Genomic DNA, 17,153 nt, shown 5'->3' on the forward strand with positions numbered 1-17,153 from the left:
TTATTGTCATTACTAACCAGCAGAGTGTTACCACTGTTGAGCAAGAGAAGAGTCTACCAAGTATGTGAATGCAGTGTGATGATGTATAGAAATGAAAACTGGTTATTGAGGGTAGAGGACGTGTTGCATGGATTCAGAGATAACAATAATAAAATCATTATGTACATTTACATACAAGAACTTGAATTACTTTGGAATAATTTATGAAAAAAACAACAAAAAAATCTGCATAAAATCCAATGACTAACAAATGTTTTCTATTAATGATTATTATTTTTAAACTAAATTTCTTGTTGGTATTGGTCGTAATGAAAAGTAAAACAAACTTTGATTATTTTTATTTTATTATTGAAATCTTTGGAGATGAGTAATTTGTATATTTATTTGCGGACCATTATCCTCATTTCCATAGTTGTCGTCTCACCATGTTTTGGCCAACTAATCCTCTGGCTTGCATTGGGTAGGATTGAAACAGTTATCTTCAGACAATGCTTACCCATAGAGATTCAATGCCTTTATCCACTGGGTACTGGGTCACAAATGGAACAAGAGGTTACCGACACATAATCGGTAATATGGACACATCAAACTACTTTTCAATTAGGATAAAACTCTAGTGAATATGGGGACAGAAATTTCTGTAGTAAATAGTGTTTTAAATGCACTTATACAGGGACTTGAACTATAAGAGACAGTAATAAATTTAAGAACAGCTAATGGGTCTCCATAAATTGTGGAAAATCTCTCCCGGTTAAGGATAAGAATAGCTCTACTACATAATCAAGTTACTTGAATTGATTTTCACAATAAAAGTTTTAAAATAAAGCTGTAGTGTTGTTTTCTTAAGGACAACACTTTCATCGATCGTTCCATCCTGTACTTTGGAAGAATTTATTAAAAAATAAAGAAACTCTGCATAAAAATTATAAAGGTTTTCTCTTAATAATTGTAAATATTTACTTTTAAACTAAATTTCTTGTTGGTCATAATGAAAAGTATTACATTGAAAAATGTAAAAGCCCTCCCCACTCATCTTAAATAAACATTAGATCCTTTTTATTATAAACAGAAAAGCCCTGCCTCTAATCTTCCTAAATGAAGAAAAAGAAAAACAAACTTTGATTTTATTTATACATTTTATTGGAATTCTTTGAGATGAGTAATGTTTAAATATTTGCGGACTGTTATCCTCATTTTCATAGTTGTTTCACCACGTTTTGGCCAGCTATTGCTCTGGCCTGCTTTGGGTAGAATTGAAACTGCTATCTTCAGACTATGCTCACCCATAGATTCAGCGCCTCTATCCACTGGGCCACGAATGGAACAAGAGGTTACCGATACACATAATCAGCAATATGGACACATCAAATTCCCTTTAAATTAGGATAAAACTTAGAGAGCTTTAGTGGATACGGGATCAGAAGTTTCTGTGATAGTGTTTTAAACCCGAAATTCAAGAGACAATAAATGGGAGTCTGGTTTCCTCCTTCATTACTAATTTTATCTCAAGAAGAACTTTACTAGAGATTTGAACCTTTCCAAAGAATCTTGACTCAAGACTACTTCAGCCTGGAACTTTCATAACATTCAATAGAAAATGGTGCCTTTTTATAGACAGTTCGAAAAGAAGTTTAAAATGTGTTCTTCACAATGGCAACTTGTATGGATCGGTTCCTCTAAGTCATTCAACGACCCTCAAAGAAAAATATGATGAAATAAAACAATAAAAGTAATACGTTATGAGCATTACTGTCCCATGTATTTGGGTATTTGGTTGCCATACACTGATTATTTTTTCATTTCTCTTACAAGTAATTTGCAGTTGTTTTTTTTTATCATCATTTGCAGTAAGGATTGAACCTTCAACCTCTCTTTACAACTGAATTTTACCAAGTACTTTATCCACTACACGACAGGTTCTTGTGGGCAGGATACCCAAATAATACAAATTTCTGTTTTCTGTTTATCTCTGACCAGACATCAGAAATCATAAATGGTTATTTCTTTCTCTCTCACTTTGTTTTTTTATGCTGCTAAAATAGTGCTCGCCATCTGTTCAACTTCATCCTTCTTCTCATTACATATCTCTCGAATTAGAATGAAATCATTTAGTTCCTGTCGTATAGCGTCAGAGGTGAGATGTGGTGGATGAATACTGCGCAGTTTGTTGCAGTGATGCATGAACAGCCGCCAAATTGTAGAACATTTTCCATAGCCAATGAGAGCAACAGGGTCGCCTACAACAATAATGGCATATTTAGCCCGTGTCATAGCTGTGTTAAGTAACTTCTTGTTGAAGAAAAATCCAAACTCATTTGTTTCATCGCAGTAATTGGCAAGATTCTCCGAGCTTATATCAAAAAATCTCCGGGTACGCACAGTGCTAATGATGATCACATTGAATTCTTTTCCTGAAAAAGAAAGAAAATACAAATTAGTTAACTATCAAGTTTTATTCTTTAATATAATCACCATTAACTTAAATTTTATGTCAAGGAGTTAAAAATAACAAAATTTTTTTTCACTTTTATTGAATTTAACTAAATGATAAAAATTGTTTTTAAAATGTATATTTAATGTACTCAAAGAATTAGACTGGATTTAAGATTATTTTTCAATTGTGTAAGTTTTAACATTCCAAATAAACCTTTCAATTTGGTATTGCACTGCTGGAAGAGCACCCTATTTTTTGTTTATGTATATGAAATTATTAATGAAGCCTTTTAAGAATACCATTTTAGCTATATTTCAGATCCAGAGAATGCATTAATAATTCACAGCACAAACAGAAAAAAAAAAAAAAATGAAAGTAAAATTAAATTACAATATTTATTCACTCATCAAATTCAAACCAGATATTATGACAATGAAAGTTTTCCATTTTCATCAGAGTATAAAAAAAAATGCATCCCTTGAAAATATATTTTTAAAAATATTTTTATTTTTTTGCAAAAAATAAAAGGCATTTTCAATAGAATAACAATTTTTTTTTTTTTAGTTATTTCAGACCTAAACATGATATTTGTACAAGATATTAAATACAACTAGCAAGACTACAGGGTGTTGCCCAAGGCAAAAGTGTAAAATATTTCTATTAAAACTTTATCACTCTAGTTGCCTCTTTATACGTCTCTTTCCATTTGACTATTTTACCTCTCTCTTTCTCCTCTGTTCAGCCCATTCCTCTCTAGTTGGACATCATATGCAGGCAACTGTGCTTCATATTATAGACAAAGTGAACTAAAAGTCTTGAAGATCCAAATCACAAAATGAGCCTAGGACTATAATCAAAGAATTGGTCCAAACACATTACTTGTGGTTCTATGATAGTACCAAAAGCCAGATCTCAAAGATCTCTAAGACAATAATTCCACAATGATTTATAATTATTTTGATTAGCCTCAAAACATTTTTAAAACATTAAAATAATTTATATTATAAACAAATCCCAACAAATGCATAATTTAGTTTTATGTAAAAATAGTAAAATCAGAAATGCTTTTTCTGAAATTTAAAATGAAGAAAAAAATTCATCTACATATGGGATTACTTACCTGGAAGATTTTCAACATGTTCAACAGCCACATTGGCTAGGTTTTCCGAGTGGTTACGCAAACAAATGCGGATCTGAGTTATCTGAAAAAAGTTTGAAAAAATAGATTTTGCGTGATAATCTTCAATTTCGGTGTTTGTCTGCAGGTGTAGATTTTTTGCTCTTGGTCAAAAAGAATAAACATGCAGGAAATTGAAATCGGATTTTTAAAAAATACAATTAAAACATTAGATTAAGCCTGATACTTAGTAAACGTGAGAAAAATTCATTTAAATTTCAGCAATAAAGCAAATATCTTCTGCGGGTTTTTGTTTTTTCACAAAAATGTTGCAAGTGCAAATACTTAAAAATTTCATGGAGACATTCATAACTGAGCCAATCTAGACTTATTTTTTACTAGCAGGGAGACCTGACGTTGCCTAGGATTGAAGGTTTCACACTTCCATAGTTTTATTTTCACCGATTCAACTTGACCATTTTTCAATCAAATCGAATCGTGGCCTGCACCAGGAGAAAACTTCACATGCCTCTCCACAGTGACAGTCCACTATACATAGTCTACATTGCACTGTAGAGAACCTACTGTTGATTCTATAAAATTATTTTTATATAAAATGGCTTGCATTAAAGCTTAAAATGCAAAAGTCAAGTATCATGTTTCAATTGTGCTCTAAGCAGAAACATTCATTTTGAATGCACCCCTATTATATCAAAGAACCTACTATTGATTTCTTTATATCTGGCCTTTTGGATTGTGTGGTGATAAAACTTCTCAAATGCACTTGTGATGTTAGGCTGTGTAAGGTGTTAACTTTGCTCAAAATTGCCTGTTCCTTCTTTCATCAGATTATTTCGATTGGTAGTGTTCTTATATTTTGTATTGAAGCGTCTTTGATAAATATCAGACACAACGGACATTTATGTGAAATTCCATAAATATCGGTTCAGCCATTTTGGAGTCCATAGGGAACAAACTCCTTTTATATAATAGTATTATATTTAAATCATTATATAATAGTATTATATTTAAATCATTAAAATCAAGATTTCCAAATTTTAATTTTTCAGCATTTAAAGATATGTCATAAAATCTAATTCCAGTTTTGCACAACTTTTTTTGTCCTCTTACAAGACATGAAAATCAAAATATTAAACGAAACCTTTAGAATCCCCAATTTTGAACAAATTCCATTACATGATTTTGAACACATTTCAAATTTAAGATTTCAATAGGCAGGAAAAGTTAGAAGTCATTTCCGACATGTCTAACTTCAAACATGAGGCAAGATGAAAAAAAAAAAAAATAAATAAAATAAGGTCTTCATAATCTAGTAAGCAATGTCGTTTTCTTCTCACAACTTTTTTCTTACAAAAGAGACATTGCTAGTCTATCTCTGCTCTATCATTTTTATAGCGAGTGTTCAATTGAGCTTTAATCTATGGACCCCCCCCCCACCAAAATATTCACAAACACATCTAGCTAAAACAAATGTCAATTTCTTACTATCTATCTCCTGCAAATTACATGAACAAGTTTTTTTCCTAGAACTGCTCGCCTGTGGAATTCTATACTGCAGGGCTGCTTTCCAGCTAACAACAGGATCATTTTCAATTCCAATATAAACAAGTTCTTGTTGAGATGTCCTCTTAATCAAATTCTATCTTATTTCTACAGCTACTGACCTGATCATTAACCCTCGAGTGACCTTCACTCGTTGAAAAAAAAGATTCAACTTACTTGTTCTTTGTATGAACACACAACGCAAACAGATTTCGGTTCAAAAGGTCCAAGCATATCCGGCCAAGTTGACGCTACAGAAATCACACAATTGACAACTTGTTGAATTTCTTTTATATTGAAATAGGACGGGATGTTTGAGTGATAGTCCTCAATACCAGACACGGCATAAAACTGTAAAGGTTTTAGATTGGAAATGGCCGGTACGTTGTTTGACTCGATCGTAATGCCATAAAAACAGGTGGAAATGAAGCGAGTGATCTCGCTCACACTGCGATAGTTTTGCATCAAAAGTGTGTGCAGAGGTGAATTAGTTATCGCATTCGAAGGATAATGTTTCTCATAGTGGTCAAAAAGTCTTTGCATGATGGATATTCCAAGACCAAGTCGCCGGGCTTCAGGAGAATGGATCTGGATAAAAAATAAAGTAAAAAATAAATAAATAAAAGAGAAAAAAAATATAAAGAAATCTTCTTGAACTTTGGAATCTTTCTGTCAAACTCGTGAATCTGCACAGAATTTCAAATGTAACCTTTTATTTAATCCATGGAGGTAGCAATACTATCAGCCATGATTGGATTCAAAGTAATTCGCAATTATATTTTGAGTATCGCCCATAACTGAGAATTGAACTTTCAATCTCCAGAAGAGTGTAACTTGCGACCAAATTTTACCCTGTACTTTATCCACTGCACCAATAGACTATTAAAAAAACAAAAAAACACACTGGTCTATTTTCTATTTCAAATCTGTCATTAATGGGGCTGTGACAACAGCATATTCTTTTCATTGTTTTGACTCTTGATTATATATCCGACACAGACAATCAACTGAGAACCACATCAGTCTATATAAAAACATAAGATATTAAATGCTCAAAAATCAAAACAATGAAAAGAATATTCTGGTGTCACAGCCCTAGTTATTAAATACTGTTTTACTACAAAAACTTGCAATTTTCCCAATTAATAAATGCAACCAACAAAGAGGACTTTATGCAGATTCATTAACTAAAGCACAATCTACATCTGTTTGCAGAGTAAAAATAAGTTTAAACCAAAAGCATTCCAATTATAAAAATGATTCTGACTAATTGTAATAAATAAAAATAAACAATTTCCAATTATACTGGGCAACGCTGAGTGGCCCTGCTTGCTGAGTTAGGAAATAGCATCTGGGTGGTCCTTTTGACATAAGTTGGGGGGGGGGATTTCACATTGTTGGATGTAACAGTGATGATGATGCCCAAAAGAATGTCTTCTTTAACAGATAATCAAAATGACCCCCCCCCTCCACAAGCTGGATAGCTGAAAGACCTAAGTTGGAATCATAAAATGTTTTTCAGTCAAGTAGATAAATTGTCAAGTGGATTTTAATTATTGGATTGACCGTGAAATCACTTTGGAAAGAAGGTCAACACTTATCCTACCTTATACAGATGGTCTTTGGAAAACTATCTCATAAGTGATAGAAAAAAGGTAAAGCCTTAACGGGAGTGAGGGTGAACGCACTGGGGCCCTCCCATTTTAGTGAGGATGAGAGGTATGGATTGAGAGAGAAGAAAGCGAAAAAGTTCCTTGAAGCTTGAGAAGGACAATCCTTTTTGAGATGGTTTATGGAGAATAGTGGAATAAAGTTCTGTTGATCATGGGCGGGGCTAAGACTACCTGGTTCTGAATATAAGGCAACAATAGCCTCGAGGACACCTCTGCCCGACTGTCAGAAGACCCAGACCTGAGAGAAAACACATTTCACTTGGATCTCACTCTGCTCCAAACCACTGAGCCCACACTGTGAAGAGACAGGCCCCCTCAGACTTAGGGTTGGTTGCCCAGAGTATCTGGAGTCAGAAACGGTCAACAATTGTAACTAACACTGAATAATTATCTTGTTTTTATTATACAACAAGCCGAGTTGTCCTTGTCCTTTGTTTTGAAATGACCTCTACTTACCAGTGAAAAAAATAACACAGGTTTACAAAATCAAAGTCTAGTGGAAGATGTCCGTTTCTCTTGCCAACAGACTCTTTCTCACAAGACAGAGGTTGCTAATCTCTATCACTATTTTCATGGTAGATGCTCGAAGTTCCAATCTATGGTTCTTCCCAGTAAAACATTAACAAAAATTTGTCTAGATACAACCGCTGTAAGGAATTTTGCTTCTCTGCCCCAAACTAAACATCCATGAACCAAATTTTCAAAAACTACCCATCTGTGGAACACAATACCAAATGGATGCTTCCCAGCACACTACCACAGATCTAAGAGAGACTCTGCATTCAGTTGTCTTGGCACAATATCAGGACCACTTCAATCCATTATGGTAACTTAGAGAAAGGCCAGATTGGAATTAATGCCTCAAAATACTTTTTTGTTCATGGTTTAAAGAAAGGTTAAAAGAAATCAGCAATACTGTTTACATTATGCAAGAACATCAGATTACTGATATTTTAGCAACAAGTATTGTCCGTATAAAAAATACTAAAATGTTATATCAGATCAAAAAGAAGAAATACAAGAGTTGCAAATAATAAAAGTCTATTTTTAAGACTCACAGTAGTTAGAAATAAAGACAATATGGTGTATAGAAATGCAGATCGACAAAAAGAAAATGGCAAGATAAAGCAAGAGCAGGGAAGAAATAAAATCCAGTTAAACAGTAGCGATAAAATAATCAGGTAAGCCCTAGCAATTTGGCAGAAATCAACTTATATATAAGAGGATTTTGACAAAAACTGTAGAACCCACAATAATGGTATATATCCGCAGATAAAAACAATACTGAAATATAAAAAAAGAAAATGTAATTGTAAAATAATGAAAACCCCTTTTTAAGGAGCACAGTAGTTATAAATAATGACAATATGAGGTCTACAAAATGCAGAGAGTTGTTCAGATTACTTGCCTTAATGCCCATTTGGTAACGATCACCCGAAAGGATAATACGGGTGCTGCTTGAGGACAAACATAGAGGAAGCAAAATCTTAGCTTCAAATTCTTGGGCGGCTTCATCAATAAAAATGTGGGTAAAGTGTTTGATATTAAGGTTTATCAACTCATAGCAGTTCTCAAGTGTGCAGATGACGACACGGTGATGTTTAATAATTTTGATAAACTCGTCTTGTCTGGGCGACCTTAATATATATTTCTGCACTTCTATTGGGATTGACGAGATCCGTCTTCCAGCATAATATATACGCAATAATATATTTGGTTCGCTTCGCTGCTGCACGTAATCATCCAAGTGTTTAAGAATAAAAAGATCTGCAGAACTAGAAGAAAAAAAAAGAAAAAGAATATATATATACATATCTGGGATTAATCAATGTCATTTTATTTTAAAATTAAAAATAAAAACGCGGGAAAAAAAAATCTCTAAATGTAATGGAGACAAGTCGTTCTTAACTTAAAATATGAACTATCTCCCTTACATTTTTTTTTTGGGGGGGGGGGGTTAGGCCATTTAAAATTATCTTTATTGTAAAAATATTATTTGACAAAGAATTTATTTTCTAAGGGAAAAAAAATCCTGAAGCTATTACGTTTTTTTATTGTAAATAACATGCTATAACCATAAAGTAAAATGATTGATAGTAGGAGAATGTGAGCGATGTAATAGATGAATAGTTCAATTCATTAACAATAAAAATGTACAAAGTTTCCAATCATTTCAAACGGATTTTTTTCAACTTACCTGTTACACTGGGTACATATTAGAATCTTGGCATCTGGTTGCTCGTCAAGCAACAACATTGTGGTTTGTGCAAGCGTTTCCGTTTTTCCAGTGCCGTAAGCACCATTTAGTATGAATGGAACAGGGTCATTCTTCTGTGGGTTAACACTGTAATTCACGGCATGCATTTGTTCTTTATTTAAAAAGTTAGAGCTGTGTAGAGAATAAAACAGTTTCTTTTAATATTTCTTATTTTTTAAATATCAAGCTAAAGAAAAAATTATGAAACAAAAAGTGCATGAAAGACCAAAAATAGAATGGTATCAACACGTTAATTTTCTGAATATATTTAGGTAGAACTTATATAAGTTTGCTTGACTTACATTTGCAATGTTAACCTTTGAACTTATTGATTCAGAGTTAATTCTGGAAATTAAACACATTAAAGATTAATTAACAAGACCTAGTAGGAATTCCAGAGATGCTTAACTCCTTGTTGTTTGTCTTACTGTACAAATACTTATCAGATATATTTTTTTTTTAAATTACACCTTTTAATTTGTCTACATGTAACAATTTGGCATATATGCCACATAGCAGATTCAAGACACCAAAGACACCTTTATGGTGAGCTGTTCAAAAGGGGGGGAAAAAAAACCCAGTTCAGTCTGCATTCTAACTCATGGGAATACCTAACCCAAGAAACATACTCCTGGAGTATCGCAAGCCACAAAGGAGCTACAGTTGTTGAATCTGCATTGAAGAACACAAAATGAAGCAGAGCAGTCAGTACCTCTGCTACTGAATAATCTCACATGTGTCCCACATGCGGGTGATACTTCAAAGCCCGAATTGAATTGATGAGCTATCCTCGGACTAACAGAACAATTGCATGATCATGGTCAATTATCATGTAACAATTCATTTTAAGATAATTCACTTATTGAAAATTGTAACATTTAGATGGATTAGGATGCAAAAAGTTTTAAAACTGTTTAAGTTGAGACTGACAGAATTCTATTTATGACAATTTATTCGATTTAAGAATAATTCATTTTGAAATGGGTAAAATGTAATTTTTGCTAAACAACAACTTTTCATTTTACTTTTTCACCCCAAACAAAGTGTATTCTTACTTTAGTCATAAGGGGCTACTATTTGGGATTATCATAAACCAAGGATTGTAAGAAGTTGAGAAGCAAGATGTCTGTTCACATTACATTTAAACTTGAAATAGATCCAGTGCACCCAGTGAGTGAGATAATAGGGTCAAGAGTTAATTTGCAAAACACAACACGCTAGAAAAAGTTAAAAAATTTTTTTTTTAAAAAGTCTTAACATTAAATAAGTCAAAAGAGGAAAAAAGCAGTTGAATGAACTCACCCGTATTTGATTGCTTTCCTTTCATACTTTAAGGGGTACATTATAGGATTAGGAAAGAGCATATTAATGTGGTCTATGTCTATGTTGTCAAGTGCAAAATGCATCTGACAGAATGGTCGCCGGTTGAGTTGAAACTGTGTTTCTATAGGGCAGTAGGAATTACAACTCAGTCCAAGATCTAACATGCAAGACCTTGTTAAGGTAAGGTAAATAAAATTTCGATTTTGACCTTTGAATTGTACTGAATCCTCTTTAAATATTTCCATTTCATAGACTTTGCTGTCAGCTGTGGGCAAAGCAATATAGACAGATGTGCAGTTGTTCAGTATCAGCCGGCCGAGGTCTGTGTCTTCGGATAGTTCTTCTGGTAAACAAATCTTAGCGAAACATTCACCAGGTCTCTGGATGTAAAATGGTCCTTCATGAATGACGTCCGTCACAAACATGGATCCACTCAAACTGTACCTAAAGAGGAAAATATCAGAAAAGAAATGAGGAAAGCAGGTACAAAGATATATAACATATTGAGGAGAGAGAGAGAAAGAGTAAAACAATAAAGTCATTTAAAAAAGTACTTCTTATCCAGAATTCAACTTAAAAAAAATAAATAAATAAAAATAACAAAAATGCAGAAAAATCTTTATGGTATATGTACTCATCACAGAACCAAAGTGTCATAGTCCAAAAATCACATGAATTGATTAATTTTTAAACTAAGCAAATTCAATTTTATGATTTTTAGCAATGTTTCATATTACAAGGCTGATTAAAACAAGCAAAAAACCTAGGCAGTTGAATTGCATTGTCTGCCTTGATTTTTAAAACATGTTGAAGTCAGATTTTTTAAAGATCCGATTAAAAGTTGATTTTAGTTTAAAAAAATAAAAAAAAATAAAAAATTTTAAAAGTAGTCAAGTAATATTTGGATTACTACATTTTCAACCCATGACGGGTACATAAATCAAAATTGTTCCAGTCAGATTTGTTTCTAGCTTGCTACACACCTCCAATTATCATAAAATAAAATTACCTCGCCATCTTTTGCTGACGTGCAAACTCTTCCAAGTAAAGTAATTTGTGCATCTTCTGCACATAATTGTGCCTATTTAACTTGGTTGAAGTCACCTCATGGGTCAGAATATTTTCGATACTTGTTGGTGGTTTGTATTTTTTCATTAAATCTGATTCTTCTTCCAGAAGGATAACTTCACGGTTTTCTGGTGTCCACACTAAAAATTGTGTCTTCTCATATGTTGTCAATAGTTGCTGTATTTCATGATGCTTTCCCAATTCAACCTTAAGATCTTGAAAAAGTAATGGCTTGTCTCCAAAATCAAAAAGGACTCGTTGTCTAAATGACCCATGCATGTTGGCATTGAAACTGATTGTTACTTCCCAATGATTGATCGTTCCTTTCTGTTTGCAGAGATGGCCATCCAAAATCTGGTATTTACTTTTGTTGAAATCAGTCGTCAGCATGAAATGCAACCGATCCTTGTCATCGAGAAGGGAAACTTTTTGCAATTCCTTTGTCTGTTGGTGAGAAGAAGGTTAAGAATGTTAGTGATAGAATTTTAATATATCAAAACAAGTTGGAATGAGAAAGTATACATCTAATGTTATTGACCGTTCTTATTATGAAAGTTTAATTTAAAAACCAAAAATTGTTCTTAAACATTAAAATACGATTTTTAAACATTGCACCAAGTAGGTGTAGGGACTTCAACATCAACTTCAGGCTTACAAATGTCAACAAGATTGGATAGATCTCTTATGGAGGGGCTGACATTTCAGGGTTCATATCACCAGAAAATGAAGAGAAAACTAAATAAGTCTTCTTTGAAGATGTATTATGCCAAAAGTCTTAGAAAAAAATAAAAAATAAAAAAATAAGATGATTTTAATTTAATAAAATATTTCATAACCTTTTGTTTATCAAATATTTTCCACGAATCAAAATGTTTTCAAAGATGCGACAACTATGCATTATTTACTTTTTACATTTTTCATTAAAAATGGATAAAAATATTTTACAAATGTTCAATACTATATTTTATTAGTATTTTTTTTATGTTTCTTTATTTTAGTCATCATATTTGGTCTAATGTCCAATTTGACCTGCTTTAAGAAATTAACTTCCAAAATAGTTTTCATGCAAGGACGAGGTTGACAAGTATTACAAAAACTGTTTTAGATCTGTGCAGAGAGATCCCTACACCAGACTAAAATTTGAAAGAAACAAAAATATTTATTTTAAACGCACTTATAAAATGCATTTCAAATAAATATTTGTTTCTTTCACATTTTAACACAAATTAATTCCACATATTTGAATTCTTCAAACTATAATTCCAATCTTCAACATTATTTTCACCAGGTTTCGGTTGATGTAACCTCCAACCTTTTTCAGGTGCATCTTGTTCAACTCTAGAATCTGCAAGGAATTTTGAACTACAAACCCTTTATTTAACATGCTCTCATTCCATCCGTCATGATGTGGTAGAAATTCCAATTCACAATTGCATTATGGGTGTCACCCACACTGAGGATTGGATCTACAAACCCCCCCAAAAAAGGGGTTCCATTCGAAATTCCATGCAGATCTTTGAGTTCAACAAAAATATTCAGTTTAACAAAATCCAAGAACCTGAAGAAGGCTGAAGGTTACATCGACTGAAACATTAATATAGAACTCAAGATGAGAACAGTAGTCCAAAAAATCCTAACAATAATCAATCTTTGTCTGAAAAATCCATGACCATAAATTATTTCCATTGCAATGTAGAAGGAAAGCCAAGAAATGAGAATAGATGCACTTGAAAAATGTGCCCAAACACAGGAAACTTATTTCCAACTGGAGCGTGGCAAATAAAAACGAAAATCTTCTTCAAACTTAAGCATGACAGATTGAAAGTGCCAAAAATTCAAAATTATTTGTGTTGCAATCAAACAAAGCTCCTTACCTCACTGGTCACCATGATTTTCCATATGTAGGAGAATTTTGATTCTACTGATAATATAGTCATGTCACCAATCACTTCAACTTGGACATCTGGAATATTATTTCTCATCTAATAAAAAAAATATTTAAATAACAGATGAAATTTTTGTGTTTTCCCCCATCTAATGCAGGCAATAAAATCCATAACAAATATAATAGAACTCAAAAAATTGTTTATAACAAGGAAAAAAAAAAAAACTCCCAGTTGTAGCATTTAATATTTTTTAATATCCACATTAGGATTGAATCTGTGCAAAGCCTTATATATGACTATAATACTTTTAAATAAATATTAATTTTTATATCTACAGACACAAGTGCTTCATGCTTATGCAATCATCAGTGTAAGAAGTGCTAATTACTGCTGGTCAGGAGATTCGAACACTGTCAACAAAGACTGTTCTAGCAGTCTTACAGGTCTCCACCAGTAACTAACATAAAAAAAGAAAGAAAGAACTCTCATCCTGGTAGACCTACTCTTGCTGGGTGTCCACCCTACTGATAAAATGAATTCTTCCTTTTACTATACCGGCGGGGAGAACATGTCCCTTGGCATTAGCATACAAGTCATGTATACCTGCCAATCGAACTGACATACAACCACACTATTTGTGGTATTTGCTTTTCTGCTCAATATATTTCGTTTTCACCACAATAGAGTTGTGTCTTCTCGACCCTTACGGGACCACAACACCTTCCTAACACTATTTCTTGTAGCATCCAGAAAATTCATTACAATTATCATAAAATAAGTTTTCTTTAAACATCGCAAAAGAAAACGTTCATTCTTTCTGATGTGATAATCTTTATTATAGATAGAGGTATGCTTGCCAGCATTAGTCATTGAGGATAGTTCCTACTCCCTCTTCCCCCGCCTTCCTTTAGTTCTTTCCAGTTTCAACCTTGTAAAATGTACAACGAAAAAGTTATTTTAAAAGTTTCTTACCACATTGAAAGGTATCAGAGACTCCTGATAGGTTTTCTGCAGTTTGACAAGATAAGCCATATGTGGCATTTTGCCCATATTTAGCTTTAACAAATGCAGTTTATACCGTTTTCTCCATTCCTTGAATTCTTCATGCCCATGAGCATTTAGGCACATATTGCTAATGTCTGGGGTGTCTGAATATAGACATTCTTTTGTCTTATGTCTGTAAAAAAAAAAAATAAAACGGAAACAAATAAACAAATGTTAAATTTGTAGCAATAATCATTAACTAATCATATGCCCAAATATGTGGAACAGCCAGAAGTGAACGAGTTATCTGCTCCTTATATAGGGAGTACCGGTGAGTTGTCTGCCCTTATGACTATACAAGAACTGATGGAGGCAGTCATTTTGCTTGGAAGTGGAACTCAGCAATTCAACCTTTCACAATGACTTCCACACTTTAAAGTTATGAGAGTTCAGACATATTGAAAGATCTAGAAGAATAAAGCGAGCTTTTTTTTTTTTAATTAGAATTCAAAGAAAGTTTTGTGTCTCGGGCTGTGTTCGTCTGTGAGTGACTAATTGTCCATGGTTGACTTGTATTGTTTTGCCAAGATATTAAACCAAGAATAACTCAACCTCTAAGAAGCTAATTTATAAAATATAAAAAACTAATATAAACAAAAAACGAGTGAACATCCAACAAATTTACAACTTACGCTTCACATAATTCAATTTGGATTTCTTTTTCCCAATATATAAGGTGTTTTTTACAGATTTCTAACAAAGGTGGTTGCCGACAATTCCACTGTTGTTCTTGATCGTTCGTCACACGCCTATAGTGGTGATGGTTTGTAGTGCAGTGTTCGTTATATTGTATTTTGCTAGCGTACCAAACACCACAATAGGCGCATGTATAGGAGGACTCCGACATTTTTTCAGCAGGAAGGAGGGGGGGCAACTCTTGTTCATTGGATGCTTGACATGAATGTATTTTCTCCAGGTTTTTGACTGAAATAAAGCATAACATGATCAAGTTATACATCTTATATACTAGCAAGCTTTCACAATAATAAAACCAATAGACTCCAGTTACTTGGGTCTCGGTTTCGTATATCTGTACTGATGAGCTGTAAATTGTATGTGAATATTAATTTAAAATAAACATTTTATAACTTTGTAAACATGAAACAAAACATCATTAATTCATAAATATTAATGTGATCGTACTGAAAGAAAAAGTAATTAGATTGTAATTTATGAAAATCAAGCTGGACCCTCTAAAGAAGGAACATTATAACAAATTGGTCCACGGAATAAAACGATCACCGAATTAAGAAATAACGAGTAATTATTAATATTAAATTTTTCAAAACCAACATGTAAATTAGTTAACTTGTGATTCGCATATCCAAAAGAAGTCTAAAGTCCATAGTGCAAAGTTGAATTAATTGTAAATAGTCATTTTGACTTTAATGTTTGTGCAAGAAATCGGCTCAACTTTTATCTATTCATTTAGTGTCCTATAACAATTTATTCATTTAGTGTCCTACAACAAAAGGGGTGTATTTGTTTGAAGTAGCTTCGTAATATTGGTTACTGTATTCAAGTCACCTTAATGAACAAGTATTCATTGTAGGAACTGGTATATCCTTAGTGTAAGGCTTTCACGTTACCTTTCAATACTTCTACTCAGCTTAACCAGTCAGACTTATTTTTCAAAGCAGGAATTCTATATTGTTGCATCATTTAGATAGTTTTTCTTGACCAGCATTTCCTGGAGTTGACTTAATTCTGTTACATTAATACATGAGGAACAGAAAATAAAGCTAGAAATGTGAAATTCTACAAAGTATTTTGTTAAAATGACTTTCTTTTTTTAAGAAACTTAAATGCATTCTAGTTAAGATGATGTGTTAACACAATTGAATTGACAACACTCCCTTTCACTAACAGCAGTAACTACAGATGACTACTGAAGAAGAGACAGTTTGCGGTTTACAAATTTTAATCTTTAGCCCTGGGTTCGACTTTTAATAAAGAAACAATCTTATCAAGGCTACCACTGACATCAACACCTGTGTACAGTACACATACATGAAGTCTTTTCTCTTCAAACAGGACTTCCTAACCATTTTTGTCTTCGTCCATAATCATGGAATTATTTTTTTATCAACAGTTTTTTCTCATTTCTCTTTTTCATAAATTTTAACAAAGATAATAAAGTTGCTTTAAATGTTGGAATGAGACCATCTTTCAATTCTATAGATATGCGAGATTTTTGAAGCAATTTTTTGCTGCATGCTCTGTTGCATTTCTGGATGTTGCTTGACCATGCATTTGATCAAACACCTTGCACAAAGATTGCAGTTTTTGTTTAGAATATTATTGATATTAAAAAGATAAGAAAAATCTATATGTATGTACCTGTGATAAAATGAAAATATATTCCAAAATACAAATCAATCAGGTAGTTTTATTTTTATAAAGAAAAACCTCTCTAGGTAATTAATGTAAATTCGTAAGCATTACAACATAAATTAGTATGAATTATTGTTGAGTTATCTCCTTTTGTTTCTTGACATTTTTTCAAAGTGGCAAGCAAGAAAGTCACGTCTCAAATACTCATAAAATTTGATTTTCTTATTTAAAAATAAATATACTTGATCAATTTATGTGATTTTTGGAATATGTTTTCGTTCAGTCAGGAGGAGTATGTACATCACAGACTTTTTTTGTTTTAAATATAGAAGGAATTTTGGACAAGAAGCAAAATCTCTGTAAAACTGGTGTTCACCCGGATTAATTATATTAATACAACATATTTGTAGACTTCCTCAGATTTTTAGTGTAAGTTTTTTTTTTGTTGAACAAA

The 17,153-nt window shown here is 32.6% G+C and overlaps 1 protein-coding gene across 2 annotated transcripts in view; it reads right to left on the bottom strand.

The window, feature by feature from the left end:
• Window positions 1-657: 657 nt before the first annotated feature.
• Window positions 658-17,153, bottom strand: part of LOC145266499 (ATP-dependent RNA helicase with zinc finger domain-like) — a 31,551-nt gene continuing 15,055 nt past the window's right edge. The window contains exons 1-9 of one of the 2 annotated variants that reach the window (XM_080122227.1): window positions 14,294-14,439; window positions 13,310-13,417; window positions 11,377-11,879; window positions 10,347-10,811; window positions 8,985-9,176; window positions 8,196-8,562; window positions 5,292-5,702; window positions 3,555-3,636; window positions 658-2,411 (exon numbers count right to left, since the gene is read on the bottom strand). In XM_080122227.1, coding sequence (XP_079978353.1) covers window positions 2,026-2,411; window positions 3,555-3,636; window positions 5,292-5,702; window positions 8,196-8,562; window positions 8,985-9,176; window positions 10,347-10,811; window positions 11,377-11,879; window positions 13,310-13,417; window positions 14,294-14,371 — 2,592 coding nt within the window. In that variant the 5' untranslated portion in view covers window positions 14,372-14,439 and the 3' untranslated portion in view covers window positions 658-2,025. Of the gene's footprint in view, window positions 2,412-3,554; window positions 3,637-5,291; window positions 5,703-8,195; window positions 8,563-8,984; window positions 9,177-10,346; window positions 10,812-11,376; window positions 11,880-13,309; window positions 13,418-14,293; window positions 14,499-17,153 lie in introns of those variants that run through there. The other variant, XR_013864725.1, reaches the window with a different exon arrangement.

Source organism: Euprymna scolopes, chromosome 41, assembly GCF_053919585.1.
Source record: "Euprymna scolopes isolate OS-2025 chromosome 41, ASM5391958v1, whole genome shotgun sequence".
In the NCBI taxonomy this organism is placed as follows: Eukaryota; Metazoa; Mollusca; class Cephalopoda; order Sepiida; family Sepiolidae; genus Euprymna; species Euprymna scolopes.